Below are 23,518 nucleotides of genomic sequence, written 5' to 3'. Positions count from 1 at the left end.
CTTCCGAGGGAAACTGCAGTTGCTCTGTGGTTAAATATTTCTCTTTCCATCTCCTGGTCCTTGTGTTTGTTTAGTATGTGACAAAGGGAACGTGGTGTGACTAAGAAAGTTTCCTTTTGGAAATACTCTTTTTGTTTTTTCTAAGGAAGCCAGAGGAACCCCTGAACTGACGTGTGCTACATGGGTTACAATGGTTTTATGTAGTTCTCCGGAACTCTACCCTTTATTTGAAAAAAAAAAATTTTTTTTTTAAGAAAGAAAAAACGGGTGTGAGCCTTATTCCTTGCTTTTCCTTCCCTGCACTGAGAACTGTGTCCCTGTACAAGGTTTCCACAGTTGGGCCTCCAGGCTGAGGGAGCCGACTAAGCCTGTGCAGCAAGAGGGGAGGGGTTGTTCAAGGAAATCCCTCTGTCGTTGTTGATGAAAATTCAGTTTTCTGGAGTGCATCTTCTCCACCCCCACAGACAGCTGAGGGTAGCTTCTCGAGGGTGGTGGGGAAGCCTTGAGACTCCGTCCACTTCAATCTCTCGGATGTCCCATATTTTTCATTGTTCTCTCTGCTCCAGGAATATCAGGGATTGGGGTGCTTTTAGTACCTTAATTGATCATTTCATCTGTTCTGAAATTTAGATCCATGCGTTGCTGTAGCTTGGCTTTGGGGACCTCTATTTTCTGGTGGTTTTGTAGAAATGAGTTGGTAAGACTAAGGCATCTCAGGTGGTCTTTAAATGAAGTGAATGAATGTGGCAGAAAAAGCCTACATCGGGTTTCATCCTTTGAGTCTGTCGGGAAATGGTATTCCTTGTTGAAATCCTAGCTTGTCTATATCAACAATAGTATAACTAAGCGCCGATAGCCATACCCAACTGAGCATGGTTTCTTTTCATTACTGTCTTATAAAAGCAAGTTTTTGTGAAGACGGAGAAACTGAGACATAGAGAGACAAACTAAAAGACAAAGTTCTGAGAGCAAGTGCTCCCTAAGCATCCAAGCTTAGGACACAGATCAGAGAAGTCTGTCTTCTGGGCTGAGAGCTCCTATTCTCTCTTTACCCTCTTGTTGGTGGACAGCCTTGGAGTCTGCTTCTGCCATGTCTAAGGACCCTAGGAAAGCTTTACCAGAAACCTCCCATGGCTCCTGGGGATGAATGCCTTTCTCGCAGCTCCACCTCTTTCTTCTAATCCCTTTCATTTTAAAATGTAGATGCTTCACACCAGACCACAATGATAACAAGGTCATCTTTACTCGTAGGTTAAGTTTCTAATGTGTCCTGGAGCTTGTGAAAATTCACTTAGGCTCTTCTGACTATGGTGTGATCAAAGAGGGGCTCCTCGGGTGCACAGAGCAACTGTGCACCCACAGTCACTAACAGTTAACTTGCTGTACTTCAGCAAGCCACAGGCTGTGAAACGGGAGCTATTCAGTTCTGAGAAAGTATGAATTTCTACAGCCCAATTGCTCTTAAGTTAGCAATAACAACATATACTGTAGAATCTGTAGAATGCCAGTCTGTTTTCCTACTCAGGAAAAGTATTCTACTGGATTTCAGGTTTGATTTTCAAAGTCAATAGTAAAGGTTTTTTTTTGTTTTTTGTTTTTTTAAAATAACCACACTAGGAAAATGAAAATGGCTACTTTAAAATGAATGCCATCTTGAAAGAAATTTAGAACGGTGAGGTTTTGGGTCTTCTTGTAGATTTTTGCTTAACTCCTTTTGTGTAATTTTTAATTATTCTATTTCTTTAACTTGAACAGGTGAGCAGCATCCATCCAGAATGTCGCTTTCATCTGGAAATACAGGAAGAAGAAACGAAATGTGTAGAGCTTCTGAACAGCCAGACAGAAAAGCAAAGAGGTGGGTTTCAGGAATAAGTCTGGGCTGCGGGCGGAAGGTGCAGCTGTCTGTACTTCCCAGCATCCTCCCTAACTGAAAGGTTGGGGCTTACCTACACCTTAGAGACAGGTACACTTGCCACTGTTCTAATGAGCCACAAGCAAAATTCCTGCAGCATTGTGTCAGTGTGGATTTCACCAAACCTTTTGAAAGAAAACCTCAGTTCCTAACACCAACAGTTTCCGTGGCTTGATGAGGCAGCAGTTACTAACGTAATGTTACGGTTCTGTCATGCTCCTCAAAGGCAGCTTTGGTTCCCAGGGAATCACAGCACATATCTGAATTCTTGGTTTTAAAATATTAATTATCCTTAATGTTGATTCGACTGAGAATGACAGAAACTTGTCAGAAGCCAACAGGAAAATGGGATGTCAGTTTTCTGAAGACACGCCTGTTTTAAACACTGTGTGTTTGTCAAGTTTGTCCTCTGAGTGGAACAGAAATTTTCTGGGACACCAGGCCTTTGATGTACACCCATTCCGTGTTCACAAAGTGGCTCTGGGTACAGCCCAGGTATCAGCACCACAACCTTTAGTCCTGGATCTCTCTACTCTAGAGTCATGTGTACAACCTCTTTAGGAAAGACATTTAAATCAAGGTGAGATTGTTACAGTAGCTGGTGTTTGCTGGTGGAGTTCCTGGACTCCACTCTGAACCTCTTACTGTGTCACAAAACACAGTTACAGCTATGTAACTAATGTGAAATTTCCAGTAGTCACATTTAAATAAGTCCTTTAAAAGTGAGGTTAATTTTAATAGTGTATTTTATATTCATCTAAATGTACCTAATTATCATTTGACTTTAAATAGATATTGTAGCTTCTACATTCTTTCTTTGTATTAAGTATTATAACATAGTGCATTTTTTAATGTTATTAGCACCTCACCTTTTCACTGGGATGCTTTTCAAACCAGTGACTCCCACACTAGTCAGAAAGACTATAAATCGCCACCTTTCCCCTGCCTGCGTTAGACCCATTACCTCACTTGAAAGTTAAGGCTCTGGCTCCAGGCTTCCCTTAAAGACCTGTGATTTTACAGCACACATGTGGTTCTGAAGGCCACATCCCCAAAATTGTCCAGTTGACCTCAGTCCATAGATGCAAATATAGACAAATATACAGTCAGTTCCACTGCCCCCAGGAAGGGCTAGCACTAAAGAACTGAATTCAGGTGAGACAAAGGGGTCAGCTTTGTGGCCACTGGGGCTGGGTCTGTTCAGTACAAATTGAGAGTTCAGGAAAACAGTCCTATAGCAAAGCTCTGTCACACACACAAACACACACACACACACACGCAAAACAGCAACAATGATAACAATAACAAGAAGAAGAAGAGGAGAGGGAAATAAGATCAGATCTGAAGCTGGTAAGATAGACGAGTATTTAAGAGCCCTTTCTGTGTTCCCACCACCCATGGTACCATGAACATTGGTAACTACAGTTCCAAGGGATCCAGTGTCCTCTTTGGAACTTCATAGATTCCTGCATACATGCAGGCAAACACTAATACACATAAAATAGAAACCAATTTTTTTTAAAGAGTAAAATTTAATAAGACTTTCATGGGAGCTGGGCAGACCTCTGTGGCTGGAGATGGCACAAGCTTTTGGAGCTCCTAGGCTAGAGACTCCTGCTGGCTGCTTCTCTCAAGGACAGCACCTGAGTGAGACAAGCTTCGTGGGTTGTCCCCAGAGGGCAACCTGTATGAACAGCCTAGGTGGAGTCTGTGAAAACTGCTCGGCTTTCCTTGGTGCTTGGCTGGCATGACCAGGGAGAGCAAGTCTGTAGAATTCCTCCCTTGTTTGGTGTATAGAAAAACCTCATGGGTTTTCTTGCAAAACCAGATGCCTACTTGGACATTTTATATTGAGGGCTTCTATTTTCATTATTAGCTTACAGAAAAAAATATCTGTGTATCTGATTTATCCACTTTTCTATTTTGCAAAAACCTTCTTGGTCATTGGCCAGCCACCTGCAGGAAAGCAGAGATGACCGTCAGACTCTGCAGCTTTCAGAAGAGACAGCCTGCGTCCCCAGTTCTGTGTCTGCTCTCTGAAATATGCAGGGTTTCGATGCCAAGAATATAAATAGCAGTAGGTTACCAGGATGAAGATGCTGTGGGCAATGGGAGCCAGAGGCTGTGTGGAGCCAGAGTTGAGGGGGCACTTCTGCTCGGACGAGGCCTCAGGACATAGCCTCATGAAGTCAGAAGTGACATTGTAGCCGAGCGGTGGTGGCGCATGCCTTTAATCCCAGCACTCGGGAGGCAGAGGCAGGTGGATCTCTGGGAGTTCGAGGCCAGCCTGGTCTACAAGAGCTAGTTCCGGGATGGGCACCAAAGCTACAGAGAAACCCTGTCTCAAAAAACCAAAAAAAAAAAAAAAAAAAAAAAAAAGAAGTGACACTACTCAGTTCCTCGCATCTGTGAGAGCTGCTTTCATATTCCATAGCAGTGTGGCATTGGTGTAAAAGAACATCAGAAGAGCCGGGCGGTGGTGGTGCACGCCTTTAATCCCAGCACTCGGGAGGCAGAGGCAGGAGGATCTCTGGGAGTTCGAGGCCAGCCTGGTCTACAAGAGCTAGTTCCAGGACAGGCACCAAAGCTACAGAGAAACCCTGTCTCGAAAAACCAAAAAAAAAAAAAAGAACATCAGAAGAAAAAAAAGAGCATCAGAAGTTAGGAATAAAGCACTTCAATACTAGCAAAATAATTTCCCACAGTCCTGACATGGCACTCTTCCATTTTACTATATGATTAATAAGAAAACAGAACAGAAGGGTGTAACAAATCCCTACGAAACTTGTCAATCCTAAAACAGATTGTACTAAGGACTCGGAAAGCTGTGGGATTATTTGGAGTCCTATATTCCAATTTTGATTAATTGCTAAGACAAATTTGATCTTGACAGTATGTGGATATGGGGCCCAAGGTCACGGATGGTTGAGAATGGAGGAATGTCCTCCAGGAAGTCAGCATAAGAACCCATATCACCTCATATCTACATCTGTGGTCGTCTAGGGCTTAACAGAACAAAAGTTAGACTACATGCCTTGGTAACCCCATTCCTGCAATTTTTAGGTGATGTTCGCCAAAGAAATTGTGATGGTTACAGTCAGCTTAGAACCAGGTCAAGGAAGGCACTGTGCAGTGGGCCTTGGTTTGTTTTAAACATGGAGCATTGCACTTGTGGGAGGAACTGTGCAGGTCTTGGGGTATTTCCTGCTGGCAAGCTGACTGACAGTAGCCAGCCACAACTCCATGATAATAGCAGATATCGGGCCAGCGACAGATGTTTCTGCTTCTCCCACAGTGCACAACTTCACACTCACAAGGGTTCCTACACATCTCTGAAGCCTCTCAGAGCCAAGGCCTATGCATCTGGGTCGTAGCCCCACCCTTGGAATCCCCAGCATCCACAGCCGATCATTAGAATCCCAGACAGTTGGGCATCCAAACGGATGGTGTTCTGATTGCCACTCTGCTCAGAGAAATAGTCTCTGATTCCCAATGCTGTTTGTGTCTGACATCCTCAGAAAGAAGTGGACATGAGCAGGCAGTGTCTCCTCAGAAGGTGCCTATGGAGGGGCTAAGCAGCTCACACAGGAGAACCCTCAACAAATTGAGACACCTTTTTATTATCCAGGCATGGTGTGTGATCACCAATGACCACGGCACTGATCATTAGTCCTTCTACCCTATTGTTCTTGAGAGAGAAAGAGAGGAAAAGAGCATATCTGTGTCCTGGAACATCCACCAAATCTTACACCGTGCCTTTAAAAATATCTCAACTAGCTTTTGCTGAAGGAATCAGTGAACATTTTTACAACAGAAAAGAGTATTAGCATCCACCAAATCTTACACCGTGCCTTTAAAAATATTTCAACTAGCTTTTGCTGAAGGAATCAGTGAACATTTTTACAATAGAAGAGTATTAGCAACTGATAACTATGTACACAGAATGATACTGTTAAGGTGTGTACGTGTTAAAATATGAGCAGCGTGTCCATGCCTGTTCTCCCTTGCCCTGTGAGACTGACGGTGCCTGTGCACAGCGCCCTCGAAAGCCAATTATGCTTGCTTTGGTCTGCGTTTTGATCTTCTTTCTCTCTTTTAGTCTGGAGACTGTGTCAGCTTCACATTCGCCTTCAAATTTATAGAATATCTAGTGCATTCCTTTGGTCCTTTCTATCGACTGAACTTTTTGAAGAATGACAAAATTTTGCTATTAGAAATGGTGCCCTGATGTTCTTAGGAATAAAACATCTCGCCAGCATTTGACTAACCTCAGGTCACTAGTCTTGTGACCCAATAAATAGCAAGGCCTGCCGATGTGGTGCAGCTCTTCTTGGTCAGTGAGGATTGAACCATGAGGAGAAAACTTGAACCAAGAAGAAAACCAAACTGTGCACTTCCACCAGGTGCTAAGGTCCAGGAAGGGTGCGTCACAGGTCTGTCACAGCGGATAGGGACTGCAGGGCCCCAGTGATGTTGTTCAGAAGGGGACAGGGGGTGCCCACTCCTATGGTACCTGAGACTTTCTCTGCTTGGTCATAGAGGAGGGGTCCTGGGCTTGCTACCAGAAGCCCAAGACGTCTGGGTAAGGACAGTGAGTTTAGGAAGAAGGGTTTTCTAGGCCCTAGACATCTACTGGTTCTGTACCCATTGGTTGTTAGAGACAGAGCAGCATTTTCTAGAAGGACAGTGCCTCATTCTTCAGTGTCTGCTCAAAGACAGGAGTGCCACTTGACCTCCAAGTCCACTCACTCCCAGACTTGAAGTCCTGTTTGGTTCCTTGATCTGTGTATTCAGCCAAAGCTGCCTCTCAGATGAGGATTTCTGCCAGGTCACTACCACCTGCTTGCTGAAGTTAGTGTTTTCTTTTCTTGGATTATGTTGGCTTCTGAGGTTCCAGGCAGTGCCCTGTGTTTTTCTCTCTAAGGTCTAGATCTGGCTTACCTTTCCATGTTGCTTCTTCCATTATGCCCCTGACATAAACCTCCTTCCATCGTCTCTGGGCCTGCATTAAGACTCCTGGGCAGGGGAGCAGCTGTGGCTTTTCTAGGTGAGACACCTCACTAGAGAGACACCACATGAGATGACACAGACAATCCCCACAGTCTGTGCCTCTCAGATACAGAAGGGTGTGCTGCCCAACCTTACCTGAGTGCCTTGCCTTCTGGAGGATGGAAACTGCTTGGAGAAGAGCTCAGAGCAGCAGTAGACCACACATTGTGGAGAAGAATGCAATGCGTGCCTGCCATGAAGTTGTGCTGTACCCTGTGGGAACACCCTAGGAGGTTCATCTGTAATTTAAAACACTCTGGGAAGATAAAAGTATGCACACATGGTTTTCCTGCACCAAAATGTACGGAGAGTTCCAAGGAAAGAGAGGGGGAATTTCTACCTGGGGCTTAGGCACTGGCATGAGAGACTTGGGTCAGGCTGATCTCAGATGCAGGGAGTAAGAGGGGTGGTAGCAGCAGGCTAGGAGCATAAGCATAGATGGGGAGAGAGAGAGCAGAATGGTTTTGTAGCCCTGAGGGTGGAGATACACTGAGGGCTTTGGAGAAACAGCGTCTCGGGATGAGCTATATTTTAGGAAGGCCAGGGCATCCTTGAAAATGAAGAAACATGACAAGCACTCCAGAGGAGAGATGAAAATGTTCCTTGTGGGAACTGGTGGGCAAAAGTAACTCCCCAAAGCTGTTTCTACAGATCGGGAAGCAAGAGGCCAAACTCTAAGGAGACAAGAACAGAAAGGCCTGACGGCTGGAATGTGCAGTGCCACCCTAAGGATGTTCCATGGAAGAAGGCTGCTTCAAGTTTGGGGAAATCTCCTTTTGTGGGAATGTCTAAGCCTGCTCCTATGCAGGAGCAGTGCTGGAGGAAGAGGTGGAGATCTGGCAGGGGCCATGCCCAGCAGGAGGCAGCAGGAAGTGATAGTACTCAGACTCTGCCCTGTAGGCAAAGAGGGGTCAGAGTAAGCTGTAAAGAGAAGGTTCCAGCTGCAGGGCCCCGGTCATCCCCGCAGCATGCCAGTCCTTCGTGACAGAGGCCAGGGCAGAACTACTGAAGTCTCAGAACTAGCCTTGAGGAGTGGGGTCTGTCCCAGACAGGTAGGATGGGGTCACTGACTGCCAACCTTCCAGGGCCTAGGCACCCTGGAAAGCATAGTCCTCTGGTTCTACATTGGTACCACTCTGTCCTGGCTACAGCTGAATGGTGGCTTGGCATTAGCGTCCCTGAGGGGTTGGACTCAGAACTGCCTGGAGTATCCAGCACTTTGGTCTCCTTGCCTGGGTCAGTTCCAGCTTAGATGTGACGGGCCCTACTAGTAGATACACTGGGATGGTCCTGCTCATAAATCTGAGGGAGATTATCTTGTGATCCCCTGGCAGGATTTCCCATGCCATTGATGTAGCCTCCAGATGGGATCTGCTGTTGTGTAAAACGTCTCCCGACTCTGCCCAGCCTTAAACTCCCTTAGGTAATAGCAGGCCCTGGGCCGCAGCCAACCTTGGAGAAAAGCTTCTGGAGAATTTTATGTGGGAGCTGATTATGCCCTCAGCATAATTTAGCTTAGCAGCTTGGGTTGTTTCTTGTCTGAATCATGATACAAACTTAGTTCAAGTTCCAGAACCTGGTCCCCACCTTTGGAACCCATCTGAACCCCAGAATAAAGCTGCTGCTTTAGATCCAGAAGCCTGATTTGCGCTGACTCCCTGGTGACCCAGCAGCAGTGTCTGGAAATGATGTTTCCAGTCCTTGGTTGGTCTCTAATCCTCCACCCTAGAGGTTGGGAATGAGATTCTGGCCACACCCTGGTTAGAATCTGAGCATTTTACCAGGTTTCTGTGCAGTACCTATGTGGCACTCCAAACACATGGAGTCCTGGCTTGTAGAGTCTTCAGTCCTGACCTGATTGGGTCGTTTCTTTTATACTGAGAGTGGTCCCATTTACCAGCACACCCCAGACGAGGCCTCTGCTACCTTTTCTTGTAAGGAAGAACTTGTCAAGAAGCTCCTGGGAGACACAGTGTGGCACCAAGCACAGCAGACTCTCTTTTGAAAGTCTGGTGTATAAGCAGCAGGTCCACAGCTCATTTAAAGGCTGCAGTCAGTAGATAGGAGCCATGTGCTGGCTAGCATCTGTCTCAGTGGATGGTTAGGCTCCTAACAGACCCTAAGCCTGTCCCATTGATAATCTTTTGAATGTCTTATATCCCCAAGGGTGTGATCATCTATACCCACATTAACAGTCTCCTGAGAGGAGCATACATTCTAAAGAGCACTTTGTTCATTGGTCTTGACAGGCTATTGCTTTGGGTATTTCCCTCAAAAGGTTTCTTTGCTGTGCTTCCCTCCCAGTTCAGTTACTGTCATTATTCCTAATTGCAGCCTTCCTAAAATGGCATTTGGCAACATACCTAGATGATCTAATGCATGGATGGAGTACTGATCTCACTGGCAATATTTTAAGAACAAATGAAACACCCTTAGAACAAAAGAAAAGGATGGAGGTTCTCCCTTGCGGGACCTCTATGACCGTGTTCTACCCTCAAAGTAGCTAACTGGGACTCTAGAGCACTCAGAAGAATTGTTAGTTAGCCACTTGAGCAGCCAGCATCTACAGAGAAAGCCAGTATAGTACATTCACATTCCTAGGAACTGTGAAATCCGGACCCAGGTGGTCCACATCCTGCTTCCTGTGTAGATTTATTTATTGCTCTGGAGCCTTGTGTAGAGTGAACGTTAAGACAGAAAGCCTTGGTTACAAATTGCCTGTATGGACCTTGTGAACAAGCATAGTCAGCCTGGATAGGGCACCAACAACAGGCAAAAGAAGCCATTGCACCAAAGTCCAGCTTGACAAACCAGTAAGTTTATTAGGATTTGTTATGGAGTATGAGTAAAACAGCAACACTGGAATTCCCTGTACAGTTTTCAGGTAGCAACACCAAGAAATTGCTTACTGCTTGTATCACTACGGGAAGGGACCCCATAAGTCTCTCCTTCACATGGGAGTGTTCAAACTCAGAGAAAAGTTTGCCCAGCAGTTTGGCAGCTTGGGAAGCAGCTTTTCAGAGAACATCCACATCTGTAACCATGCTGTTTGTTCAGGAGCTAATGCATTTGCTCTGCATGATCAGCTCAAGTGGAGGCACAAGTATCCCACAAACACTAGGCACCCCAAAGTGGTATTATTTAAGATTTCTAAGCTGTAAGCCAAAGTGAAGTAATGATGAAAACATTGCTAAATGTCTGTGGGTCACACCTCAGTTGAGCCTGCAAGGCTCCAGGAGATGTAACCAGGCTGAGGGTAAATATTCCACAGTTAGGATTTGGCCTCTACAATGTCAGCAGCCTGAGGGGTAGGTTAGCCTAGGCCAACCCTATGGTCTTTGGGTCTGAGCAGTCAAGGGAGGAAGCAGCCATCCTGACCCTGCATTGCTCCTCTTCACCAGGGTTCCTTCGGAAGACCACTGAGAATTTACTTTTTGTGAACACAATGCAGAGAAACGAGCACCCTCCTTAACAAGACAGCATAGTGTCTTTGTGAGGCCAACAAGCAGGAGTCTGAGACAATTCAGGTCAAAATAGATTGGCATAGTTCAGAGGAGGACAAAACACTTGTGAAAATTATCTTTCCCAATTCAATTTCCAATTCTGTCCTGCTCTGCGTCTCTTAAGTTGATGACAGGCATAGAGGATCGGTAGGTTTGATGGCAAAAATGATGATTAGTTTTCCCGAAACTCTGCTGCTTTGAAATTGTAACCTCCTCGCTCAACAGGCACTGGGGAAAAGACAAAGGGCTGCACAAGTGCACCTTGCACATGTGAGCTCCAGGAAGGTGTCCCTTGCACAGCTGTGCCTAACATAGGTGGGCCTTGGACAGGTGTGTCTGCACAAGGGACCCCAGTAAATACCCTGCACAAGTGAGCTCCCAAGAAGGTGTGTCCTGGGCAGGTGTGCCCTGGGCAGGTGTGCCTCGCACAGGATCACTCTGGAAAGATGCCCCCCACACAGAGGAGCCCTAAATCAGTGTACTACACATCATTGAGCTCCAGGAAGGTGAACCATAGAACAGGTACACCATACACAATGAGCCCTAAGAAGATATGCCCTGCACAAGTGAGCAAACATGAACATTGGTGGGCGTGTTAATATGGGCTCTATTCCTGGGTTGTCTTACTGACAGGGCATCAGAAGCAGTCAGCATTATCTGTTTTAGTATCTATTAATGGTTTGTACCTGAATTTGCTATTTGTAGGAGAATTATATTGATTTTCTACATACTCTTTGTTGATTATGCTGATATTCTTCACATATTCAACTAATGTTCTCAAAATTATTCTTCAACTAGGAAAGAACTGCAATTTTTTAAAAAGGCAAATCCATGCATTCATTTTATCCCTCTTCTTTATTTAATTACTATATTTCCTATCAATTATTTCATAAACATAATGGACTTGAAAATGGGATTTAACTGTTAAAATCAGACTCTGGAATATCATGCTGCTGATGAAAATAACCATATTCTACACACATCACATGACAACTGTGAGCACCTGCTTACATGGGAAGACAATAAATGATATTCTTCCTTGTAAAACAAAGTCCTATGACCTCTTTCCATGTATGTGTGTGTGAGATTGTGGTGATGAGTGGACCCATGGAGGACCCAAGGTAAAGGCCCTAAGGGACAGACCCCTGAGCAAGACTTAGGTAGGTCTGAGATTTCCCTCTGCACCCCTGTATGCAGTTTATGAGTAGGTGGTACTTGTGGAATGCTGTGTCCTTCTCCCTTATCTGGGTAATATGGTGCAAGGAAGACACATCAGGAGAAGGGAGGGTTGGAGATGACAGCTGGATCTTGGGTACTTGTTGAGAGGGGAAAGCTATCTGGAAGCTTGCTTATGTGTTCCTCAAGGTTAAGCTGCCCCAGCAAGATGGCCTGCAGGGCCATTGCAGCATTCAGTGAGGGGGCTTCTGAGCAGGCTAATGCTAGGCTGCAGCATAGAGTAGCCACGGGGGCTCTTGGCTCAGCCACTGTACAGCTATATCATATGTAAAATGGGGGGTCCCTGTGATGCTTCACCTGGAGGCATGAGTCTGAAGGACTTACAGGGTACTCTCAAGAGGATCTGCTTTGCTCCTGGCTCTCCTCCTTGGATCATGACCTAGGAAGCCTGGCACATCCATAGAATCCAAGAGGAACTCTAATTCTGTGTCCTGCCAGATGGTTGTTCTGGCCACAGCAAATTCTGTACAAGGAATGGCCAGGGTACAAGAAGTACTTTGTCTGGTTCCTCCTGAGGTAAGACAAAAGAAAAACAAAAACCACTTTCTATAATAAAAACTTGACCTTATCTCATGTCTCCATCAAGAGCTGGTTGAGCTGAGCTGTCATGACCGAGGCCCTCACCACTTTCCTTCCTTTTAGTAAGTTGCAATGACTTTTTGATCTCTCTCCTCTGCACCCTTCTCATCTTCTCACATTAAAGCACTTGTGCACTCACAACCCCAGTGCTCAGATGGGACAGGTGCCCAAGGGAGAAGGTGAGGTGTGGTGCACACCCCCCACCCCCGCCTCACTGTTTAGATGGGACAGGTGCCCAAGGGAGAATGCTGAGCTGTGGTGCATGGGGCCCCCACCCCACCCCTGCCCCATAGCTCAGATGGGACAGGTAGGTGCCCAAGGGAGAATGCTGAGGTGAGGTGCACGGGCCCCCCGCCCCCCCCCCCCCGCCCCATCTGTTACATCAGCATGTTTCCTAACTTCCTTTCCAAGACTTTTGTGGCCTGCTTTAGACTCCACATTCACCTCCTAGAGCAGGAAAATGGCATCCAGGGGTGTTTCTGCTGCTGCTCGGCAGTAGAGAATTCTCTGGGTATCATCTTCAGGAGGATTTCTGACAGCCTGCGTGGACAGCTATGTAGGAAGTGCAAAGAATGGTCATGAAGACTCAGGGACAGGAATGGAAGGTTTTTAAGTACAGTCCCAGGGGCTGGTCTGGAGGTCTTTGGACATTGTCAGAATGGGAGCTTTCACTCCTCAGCCCTTGCAATTGTTGCAAGACGACAGGAGACTGACAAGGCTGTACAAACTGAGTTCGTCGTGAGCACTGTCAGGGCAAGCCTGCCCTGCCTCTTTTCCCCAAGAAGTTTTGCTTCTGTGATTTCAAACTTAGGAATTTTTGAATGTTGGAAGAAAGATGTCCCTCCTTGCTGCTGTCCTGTCGGAAGCACTACCCAAATTTGCTAGTGTCATCCTTGGTTGCACACAGTGGACACAACCAAGGAGGAAGGGTCCAAGGAGCCTCTCTCAGCCATACAGTTCTCACATGACTGCATTGGGGTAGGTCAGCCCTTCCAGGGCAATCCATTCAAGGGGGAATAATGCCTAGGCACATCAGGCCATGCCCACAGCCCAGCATGAGTGTGGTCAAGCCCAGGTTACCATAGACAGAACCCACAGTAACTGCTGGCCTTGCAGAACCTGCCCCTAACCTCACTGAGCAGGAAAATAGACTGAAGGAAGTGAAGCTGAAGCTTATGCCTCTATAAGACTAATAAAAATCCCTTGGGAAGATATAACGGGAGCTAAGACAATGTCAGAAGACCTAGTGACTTAGTACCCCCAGCTTTGTAGCCCCCCCCCCAAATGCTGGTATAGTAGATCTTCCAAGTGGATGTCTAGGAAAGCTACACAGGAAGAACCAGATCAATAAACTCAGCCAGCCGAAGCCCACAGGAAAGTATCATTCAGTGTCCTAGGTGTCTGAACATATTTAAGGTATTTGACTGCTGAACCCTGCTCTAACCAGGCTCAGCTCCAGAGACCATTAACTTCACCCTGGAGTAGTCCAGACTTAGATCTCCACAAGACTCAATACCATGAGGAGCCCAGTTTACCACACTGAACATGCAAATCAGAAAAAAAAAAATAACCACTCTCTCTTTTATTTTAAAAACGTGGTACAGAGATACAATGGGATCTTGTTCAGCATTATACAAGAGAAAACTTATGCCATCTGCCATATTATGATGGGCCCAGAGGACTTGAGGCATAGCAGAATATGCCAGGCTGAGACAGACAAGAACCACCCAACTCTCCTATGTGGAATCTAAGTCTGTCTCGTGGAGCAAAATGTAGAATGGGGTCACCAAAGGCCAACTTTGGGTGCTGTGTAGATGGCAAGAAGTTTCAATTGGGTGATAAAAACATGGTCTAGTGACCTATTGATAGAGGAGTGACTATAGTTAATTTAAACCAGAATGCTAAGACAATTAATTTAAAATGTCCACCCATCTTTCATTGTACACATTGTATCAAAACATCTCAGCTACCTTGTATGTATATACAGCTATTAGTTGTCAGCTTAAAAGGAAATAAAACTTTTAAAAGTACACAGTACACGCTGAATTATTCACATGCTTTCGACCACAGGCCTATTGCTTTCTTCAGAGGTGTTCAGATGAGCACCCAAGCTACTCCTGTCTCAGCAGCGCCCTGTCAGTATCTCATAGAAAAATGCTTTGACAGCTATGTAACGAGCGGTTTCCTTCTTGTGGCGCATTTAGATGGTCACTCACTCTCCTGTCCCCTTCTAAGCAGTGTGTTCTCATGGCTCATGACTTGCACCTAATTCTTGGCTTCTCCTTCCAGGCTGCAGTGGTGTCTGGGACAATATCACATGCTGGCGCCCTGCAGACATTGGAGAAACTGTCACAGTGCCCTGCCCCAAAGTGTTCAGCAACATCTACAGCAGACCAGGTATGATGTTTGCATTGATTCCTGGGCTCAAAGATGTTTGTATCTGAGGGTAAGCTTTTCCATCACAGTAACAAGAAGCTGGGCCTTGCTTCTTTGGTAGCTATGTGCTCCCGGGTGCTAAGGGAGCAGGAGAACATCTGGCTCATGGTGGGGGAGTTTTCTTTTAAGGAAGCAGGAGTAGCTCATCTTCTGAAGTCTGGATGGGCAAGCAGGGCAAATGTAGAGGGAAAGGCTGGGTGACACAGTCTCCGCAGTTAAAGCAGGAAAAATGTGCATGAGTGATAATGGAGATTAGGAGAAGGGGACAAGGTTACTGTTCGCCTGAGAGAGATCCCCACAGGTTGTAAGGTTAGGGAGAGAGTTTGCAGCACCTCAGCCCCACTGTGCTGTGCTGTCCTTTCTGCATGTCTCAGGATCCAGGTTTTCATGCAGTCTTCATACATGGCCCAGGATCCATGTGTTCACAACATGGAGGAATCTGCCTAGAAAAGTACAGATTAGAAGACATTACTTGAACAAGGGAAGTACAATGCTTTGGAAAACCGTAAATTTTGTTTCTAATCAGATACTATGGGGCAAAATACTTCAAGGAATGAGAATGTTGATGCTCAAAATAGGGAATTTGGCCAACTGAAATGGAGAAAAACAGTGAGAGGAGGCTTGGTCTCCTACTGACTGTGTAGAGAAGCTGTGTCTCTAACCTACCGCATTGCTCATTCATGGTCACGTTAGAGGAGCTCAGCCATTCTCAAGATTCTGTCCTCCAGAAGCTCTCATCCAGTTCAGACATCAACAGCTCCCTGAGGGGCTTGGCCAGGAGTGCCAAGAGATAGCTCACCCTGAATATTGATAGGTCAGGTGCAGCCTGAGTCTGAGTCCTCAGGAAAGATGGCAGTAGTTCCCCAGAGAAGGCGATTAAAGATGGGAACCCAGAGTCTTCCAGAGACTGTGGGTTTGCTTTCAGAATCACCAACCTAGAAGGAACTGCTAATGCCCATAAGAGACGAGGTCCCAGTGCCTGCTGACTGCTTGGTACCAGTGAACAGGTGACCTTCACCATGTAGAAAATACTGCAGCGCCTTTGAGTCAGAAACCCTATCTTCTGCTCAGGCTCAAACATTACCCGGCCTCCAGGATCTTAGTCTCCCAGCTGTAGGATGAGGACAGCAATGGTAACCTCACCCATCTCTCAAGTGCACTCTGAGAATAAAGAGGTTTGTAAAGGAAGACCCTTCTTAAACTGAAATGTCCTAGACTCTGTGGGTCCTATGAGTGGCCTGGGCAAGAGACAGAAGCTCCACGAAGGAGGAAGACATGTGTCCTGGGGGCCTGGACTAAGAATCTGACCTGGTCACTTTAAGTCACTAATGTCCTTGTCTGCTCCTTTCCCACCAGGTCTGTCCAGAGCTTCATACTCTTTCTGCTTTGTGTGGTCACCTGCCACACTCTTCGTAAATAGAGTGAATGCTTCATTTGTGAATTTACCGTAAATATGAGAATAGAAATACCACAAATACGATGTTTCTTGCTATTTAAATCTCAGGCACATATTTTCCTCCAACTGAGAGCTACATGGAAGCTGCGCTACACTGCTTCCTAGGCATTGAAGGGTGAAGGGAGGACCAGGTGGGAAGGGGAGCGAGGATGGAAAGCTAAAGAAGAAAGCTAGCTCCAGAGTGCCTGGGCCCGGCCACCACCACTCTAACAGACACAGAATCAGAATGTGCTAAGGTTAGGCTGCAGGATAGCCACCCTGCAGTTCCTTCTGCTTTTACTATCTTGTGATACAGTGTGTCCACTTGTATCTCCCCCGCCCTGGCAGGCGTGTCTCAGAGAGGAAACTATGCAGGGCAACTGAGGAAGGACTTCCGGGTGGTCTCAGTCGCTTGCCGATTAGGGCTTCAGCTTCAACTAGTCTTATCGCCCTGCACCGTGAGGCTACTTTTCAAGGACCAAACATCTGAAATTTACTTTCCAGGTAACATAAGCAAAAACTGCACTAGTGATGGGTGGTCGGAGACATTTCCAGATTTCATAGATGCCTGTGGCTACAGCGCCCCCGAGGATGAGAGTGAGGTAGGTGCTCGGCCGGCCATAAAGTTCCTCTCGCTGACACTGCGCACAGATGGCGTTCTCCACAGGTCTCCTTTCCGTGGTAGTGCAGCTTCTCCAGTCCCACGTGGCCCCTGAGCTGCTGTGGCCTTTGGGATTTGCTGACTCTGCATAATTTTGGAGGCCCAGGAAGGCCGGCTTTCCTTGCCTGTCTGCTTGTCTTGGTAGTAAAGCTTCCTGTGAGGGAGTTACACCTGCCACAGACCAGCGCTCCTGGGGTCTTCTGAGCCATGAATCCTCCTTGCTATCTGGATCTTTTCATCCTATTTACAATTTTGTCACCGACTGGGTTCCTGGGGAGCTGGTTCAGTAGTTCTTAGTCTGAGCCCATAGATAGGATATCCCGTAGACAGAGTGCCAGAAATCTTCATAAACTCAGAGGCTGTGTCTGTAGCTCCTGGTGTCTTACCCCAGGCCACTCATGCCAAGTGCCAAAGACATAGCTACAGAACTTACCCAGCCTTTTCTAAGATTAAGAGTACCACATTCAAGAGTAGATCTTCCTGTAAGAATGTAATTGTTGGTGATATGGGCATTTCTCATGGGAGTGCATCCACACTCAGTCCTGTACCTCTGCTTGGCTCCACAAACTCTGGCTGCTTTGGGCATTGTGTTTTATCTTTGTCTCATCCTCCTCCTCAGGCTGGCTCATCTTCTTACTGCAAGGAGGACTTAGCTCCTTGCAGTCCCACAGTTAGGTATGTACACAAATGCCGACTGCTCAGTAAGGTGCTCTGTTTCCCTATACAGACGCTACAGAGTCAGTAAATAGCCAGGCACAGCACAGCCACTGATGTCTCAAGTTGCCTCCTGTCTGTCACAAATGCCTCCCATCAACCGTATTAGCAGTGCTGATTCTGAGAGTTGACCCACTTGTTGCTTTCCCCAGACTAATTGCTTTCCTTTATTAAGATTTATAATTCAAAGCCAAAAGATTGTGAAGCTCAATGAAAGAAATATCATGTCTTTGAGAATGCTCCACTGGTTGACAGTTCTGCACACTGGTCAGCGGTTAGTAGTGTCTACCCTGGTTGACAGTACTGCACAATGGTCAGTGGTTAGTAGCATGGCAACCTCAGAGTTGCAAGTGTTCTGTGAGCCAGACAAGATACCATGCCTCTCACTCCAGCTTGATGGCACTGATTCCATGCACCAGGACTAGGGGTGGGGGATTACTCAGGCTTGGAGAAAAGCTGGGATTTGCTGGCCTTCCTCTGTCTGATTTTACAGCCTCCCATTGCTCCCCACACTTGCTTTGACATTTCCACTAGAGAGGGCAACCACTGGCCTCCTACCCTCTTCAGCCCTGTTACTGGTAGTCTCAGCTCTGGGCTGGGATGCTTAGCACAGTCAGAACACTATGGAAAGGGGCCTGCACGGCATCCTGCAGAGTGAAGCAATGTTGAGGGAAGAACCAGCAGGATGTTGGAGGCCAGGATTCCTCCCATCTGAACAGCTGCCAGCTCATTTCTGACCTACTACACCATCCAGGAGCCCATGAAAAACCCTGGTCAGACGTGGGAAGAGGGAACCTCTGACCTTCCTGTCCCCCATGATGCACATGGTTGATGGCCTGATTCTGCTGTGTGGCATCACTTGGTGCCACTCCCTGAGAAAGCAGATTTCTTTTCTGGACAGTGACACGGTAGTGCTGCCCACCTGTTCTATTGTGCATAATCACTGCCATTAGCCTCTCGGTGACAAGTGCATCCCATGTTCTCCGTGGCTATGATTATTGGTGAAGTCGTGGGTGGTACCTGCCCCCCTAGAACTAAAACATGCCGCTGAGCACACAGGACAATTGTGTGATCTGGACTTGGTGATTACAGATTGTTCTGAATTTCATGTCATTGAGCCCCACCCACATATCCTGGAGAGCAACCTCAAGAGGAGGTTCACTAACCCGAGTCAGCTCACGAGCCCGGAGAATGCAGACAAATGGTAGCTACTCTGGATGCAGTTGAAGTGGAGGTGCAGAGACAACACTAAAGCAGATGTGTCCTCCCTAGGCCACCTGCATCCCGCATGTGTGACTAGAGGCCCGAATTCTCAGACTTCCCTGCTTCTTCCTCATTTTCCAAATCCCTAAAACGGTTGTTTCTGCCCCGTTTGTTAATGGTACCATCCTCACCCTTTTATACATTGGAGCCCACAAGTATGGCCCCCGATTCCACATGGTAGGAGCCCAAAGGCAAAGCTTTGGGCAGCCTGGCCTTTGAGGTCAGCGTTCTTAGTAGCCCCTTTCTCATCTGGATATTGAGACTGGAAAACCCCATCTGAGAGCTCAGATGGTCCTGCTCATGTGGAGTAAGATCGGAAGTATGTTTTTACAGAAGACGTGAGTGCATGTTGAATGCTTGAGATGCCCCAAACTGCCCTGAAGCTGTTCAGTGGGTTGGCCTTCCAGGAGTGGGGTATCCTCTCAGCTCAAGCACTGGTTCTGAAGGATGGTTTCTTAGGTCCTGTCCTGAGTGTCCCACATTCTTACCTAAAGCTGAGAGGATGGCCATGGAGCACGGCTTTGACTCTGTCCCTCTGAAGTTGATCAACGGGGACACATCACCTGCTTAGGGACCATGTGGGCAGATCAAGCAGCCATAAGTCTCAGGGCTTCTGTGAGGACGTAGAGTTGGGAGGAGTCCCACATCTAGATGGGATCGTCTGCCCTGAGAGCCTGTGTACCGACTTTGTGTCATAGGTGCTGAGCGGTGTCCTTAAACTGCATTGTCACTATCTTCCTAACCCCATGTGCAGCTCCCTGGAGGCACAGGCCAGACACTCGCTCAAGCCTTCATTCTCTTGTGCATGAGCCCCTGTGTACGGAGATCTCTGGGAGCTGCATTCGGAGCTCTCCTCAATGAAAGACTGATGGGAATGCGAGAGGCTCCCATGTGTCCTCAAGGAAAAAGACCTCTCTTCTCCTTGATTTCTCCTAGGTCATGCTCAGGAAGTGTTTCCAGAGTTCCCGAGACACTGACAAACTCCTCAGTCCCACTTGGTGCTTCTGAGGGGGCTATAATTAAATCCTGCCTGTGTGAGGCCCAGCTTCTGATCCCTCCTCCATTCTGTCCATTTTAAAGAACTATTTTTGTTCTTAATTAAACATTTCAGAGATTCTTCAAATAGAATAAATTTATAATAATGGATTAAAAAGTCAGAATATTTCAATGCAAAAGGCAATGGAAATGATGGACCAAAGTCAAAATGAGTAATTCTTCCAAATTGCAGTCTCCACACTTTAAATACTTTAGATACTGGGCTGTTTCAGAGACTCATTGAAATATGAAACTACGGCCAACGCAGTGCCGTCAGGATACCTGAGCACTGGGACAGACTCCAGCAAAGCTCTAGGCACACACTGTCCGAGCTGAGCCTCGTCAAGACTAGCTCTTTTTGTCTTTTTTTTTTTTTTGAAAATTCATTGAATATATTCTGATAGTGGCTTCTCTCCCCCATCTCCTCCCAGACCCTTTCAACAGTGCCATCCACCCAACTTAGTAGCTTCTTTCTTTCTTTTTAGAAAACTAACAGGCAAATAAAAAAGCAAACAAACCAGAATAAAAAAAAAAACCAGTGGAAAAGCACAGGAAACACCAGAGAGAAAGACAGACAGAGAGAACCCACAAAACACTAAGTTAGAAACCACAATATACATTCAAAAGACCAGTAAGATAGAAAATGCCCCAGCAAAGCAATATGAGACAAAAAAAATCTATAAAACTGTAATTGAGTTTATCACTCTCTAATTGGATTTAGAACCCACTCCACAAGATGGAACACAGACTCAGGTGCCTGAGAACCTAAGACAAGCCGTGGCCTGGGGAAAGCCCAGCTCTTCTGCCTGCAGCAGCTCGAACTTCTCCTCAGCTTTGTGTTTCAGGGGGTATCCCAGCCACATGTAGTCAGATTCTCCCATGGGGGCTGTGTGGGAGATCATCATTGGCTTCAAAATACATTCAGTTCAAGAAATATAAATAAACTTCACAAAAATTGTAGACTTAGATACATATGAAAAATAAAAAGGTAAGTTGGCAGTGCCGGGAATCTCTTGGAGGGGGTGTTAGGCCCTCTAGGCTTCGGCATAGTGCCCAGAGCTATCTATATGGTCACAGCTCACTTGAGAACAAGAAGATGTCTTTGCTATGTCTTTCCCACCTGGCTCTCAAATAAAGGAACACTTTGGCTAAATTTAGAAGAGAGCTTTTGGCACTTGTGTCAAGTAGACACATTTCTTCCATATTATTTGATATTCCTAAAAATATTTATACCCTCTCTTCCCTGCATCACTCTTCCTAATAGGGTTCCTCATACTTACGCCTGATGGCACAGACCACACCAACAGCCCTCTGGCTCAATGAATGCCCTTGACCCATAACAGCCTAATGGTACCCACTGTTGTCTTGGGGGTGTAAGGAGGAATCCCACAGAGACCTTCTATGACTCCTGCCCAGAATGGACATTAGTTCCAGGGCTCACCCAGTGACAGATTCCAGCAGGAGTTCCGACACACACAGGCATTTGCTCATTTCGCTGTAGGCCATATTCAGTCCAGGGCACCGTGTCTCTGTCTCCCCTCACATCAAAAGGCTCGTGCTTCATAGTGTTTAAGGCACACGGTTTGCCAGCCCGTGGTGAGGAGAAATGTTTATGGCAACAAGGTCAAGTCAGTTGTGCACAACTTGAAAAGGCTAGGCAAGGAGCTGCTTCCAGGCTGAAGCTGCCTTATGAAGACAGACTCAGTTATCAGTCACGCTTATTCCTGATTCAACGGAAGCTTCACACATGGGCTTGATGCTTTGCAGTAAACCATTAATTCTCTCCAAGGTCAAAGGAGAAACAAGACAGGAAAAGGCTGCCCAGGAACAGGTTATTTTTTTTTTTTCAGATTCTTAAAGTCCTTCCTTTGAGAAATACTACCCTAAAGCTGAAAGTCGATGTAAACCACAAAATTAAAGGACAGAGGAGCAATTCATGAAGATGGTCACCCAGCGAAAGCGCAAGCTAACCAAACATGGCTCAAAAGGTCTCTCTCTCTCTCTCTCTCTCTCTCTCTCTCTCTCCTCTCTCTATCTCTCTCTCTCCTCTCTCTCTATCTCTCTCTCTTTCTCTCTCTCTTTCTCTCTCTCTCCCTCCCCCCCTCTCTCCTCTCTCCTCTCTCTCTCTCTCCTCTCTCTCTCTCTCTCTCCTCTCTCCTCTCTCTCTCTCTCTCCTCTCTCTCTCTCTCTTTCTCTCTCTCTCTTTCTCTCTCTCCCTCCCCCTCTCTCTCTCTCCTCTCTCCTCTCTCTCTCTCTCTCTCTCTCTCTCTCTCCCCATTCCTCCCCCCCTCACACACACACTTCTTAGAGTTAAGACACTTGCCATAACATGTGGGAATTCCTTGGGATCATACCAGGATTAGCTGTGTGGCCCAGTCGGTGACAGAATTCCTTGTGTAGGTATGCTGTCTGGGAATTGTGCTAGGGTGCATGCCCTTAAGCCTCCTTTCTTTGGCCTTGTGCATGAGCAGTCCTGTATGGGAGTAATGTAACCAGAACTCTGGCTCTGGGTATAGCAGGTGAAGACTGGCTCAGGACAGGGGCTGTGAATTGCCAGGAGGAAAGCAGAGGCCCCGGAGAAGGTCAAAACTTATCATGACCATTGCTAGTACACTCTGAGAACCACTGGTCCACCTCACTTCTCAGGGATGCACGGTACACTCTGAGAACCACGGGTCCACGTCACTTCTCAGGGGTGCACAGTACACTCTGAGAACCACGGGTCCACCTCGCTTCTTGGGGAAACACAGTATGGATTTCATACTAGCAACTCAAGGTCCCAAGAAGGAACAAAGCAAGTCTACAAATGGGTTTCTCACACGGGACCAGGGTTTTTATTAAAGGCCTAGAAAATAAAAGGCTGCTCCAAGGAATTCCCCAAACTTTCACTTCCAGTGACAAGGGACCCCAGTGACCTTAGGATAGGTTTCAGGCAAACCAAGTAGCAAGAATTATTTTGTGCTTACACAAAATCAAATTTTAGGTCCTTGGAAAATAATACTTTCATTTGTACCATTTGTCTTTTAACCTTGTGCTATGTTGGGACAGTGGGGAAATGATATCCTGTGTCCCCATTGTCTTGTTTGTGTGTGGGGGTTTGAGACAGAGCCTCACTCTGTAGTCCAAGGCCCCAGACACCTCATCTTTCTGCCTCAGCCTCCAGAGTCCCCTCCTTCCTTTCTAAGAGTCTATCTTGATTTTTCTAGAACCTTAAATCAAAATAAATTTTGCTTTAAAAATAAAAATCTATCTTGAGATAAATTACCTGCCAAGATAGATCAAGAACCCCTCACAGAGTCAACACAGTCCTCCAGATGTCAGCATTTGCTGTCCTCGTTGGTCCTCTCCTACCTGCAGCAGCTCTCTATGGCAGATGCAGATCCTCCACAGAAAGGTTGCAAATGCTCCAGGTTCATATAGAGACATTTAGGAAGCCTAGGATTTCTGGTGTGATGGAGGAGGGTCATCTGTCTATGTCTTACTTTCATTGTTTAATAAAGAAACTGCCTTGGCTTTTGATAAGGCAGAATTTAGACAGAACAGAATGCTGGGAAGAAGGGAAGTGAGGCAGACGCTATAGCACTCCTCTCCAAGATGGACGCAGGTTAAGATCCTTCCCAGTAAGCCACCAGCTCGTGGTGCTACACAGATTATTAGAAATGGGTTAATCAAGATGTGAGAATTAGCCAGTAAGA

General features: G+C 46.5%; 1 protein-coding gene across 1 annotated transcript in view; it reads left to right on the top strand.

Moving 5' to 3' along the window:
• Positions 1-23,518, top strand: part of Vipr2 (vasoactive intestinal peptide receptor 2) — a 75,303-nt gene that overhangs the window by 443 nt on the left and 51,342 nt on the right. Inside the window, exons 2-4 of the mRNA XM_057782602.1 lie at positions 1,756-1,855; positions 14,569-14,676; positions 16,655-16,752. Coding sequence (XP_057638585.1) covers positions 1,756-1,855; positions 14,569-14,676; positions 16,655-16,752 — 306 coding nt within the window. The remainder of the gene's footprint in view (positions 1-1,755; positions 1,856-14,568; positions 14,677-16,654; positions 16,753-23,518) is intronic.

Source organism: Chionomys nivalis, chromosome 10 (genome assembly GCF_950005125.1).
Source record: "Chionomys nivalis chromosome 10, mChiNiv1.1, whole genome shotgun sequence".
Classification (NCBI taxonomy): Eukaryota; Metazoa; Chordata; class Mammalia; order Rodentia; family Cricetidae; genus Chionomys; species Chionomys nivalis.
This window is presented reverse-complemented; position numbering and strand designations above follow the sequence as displayed.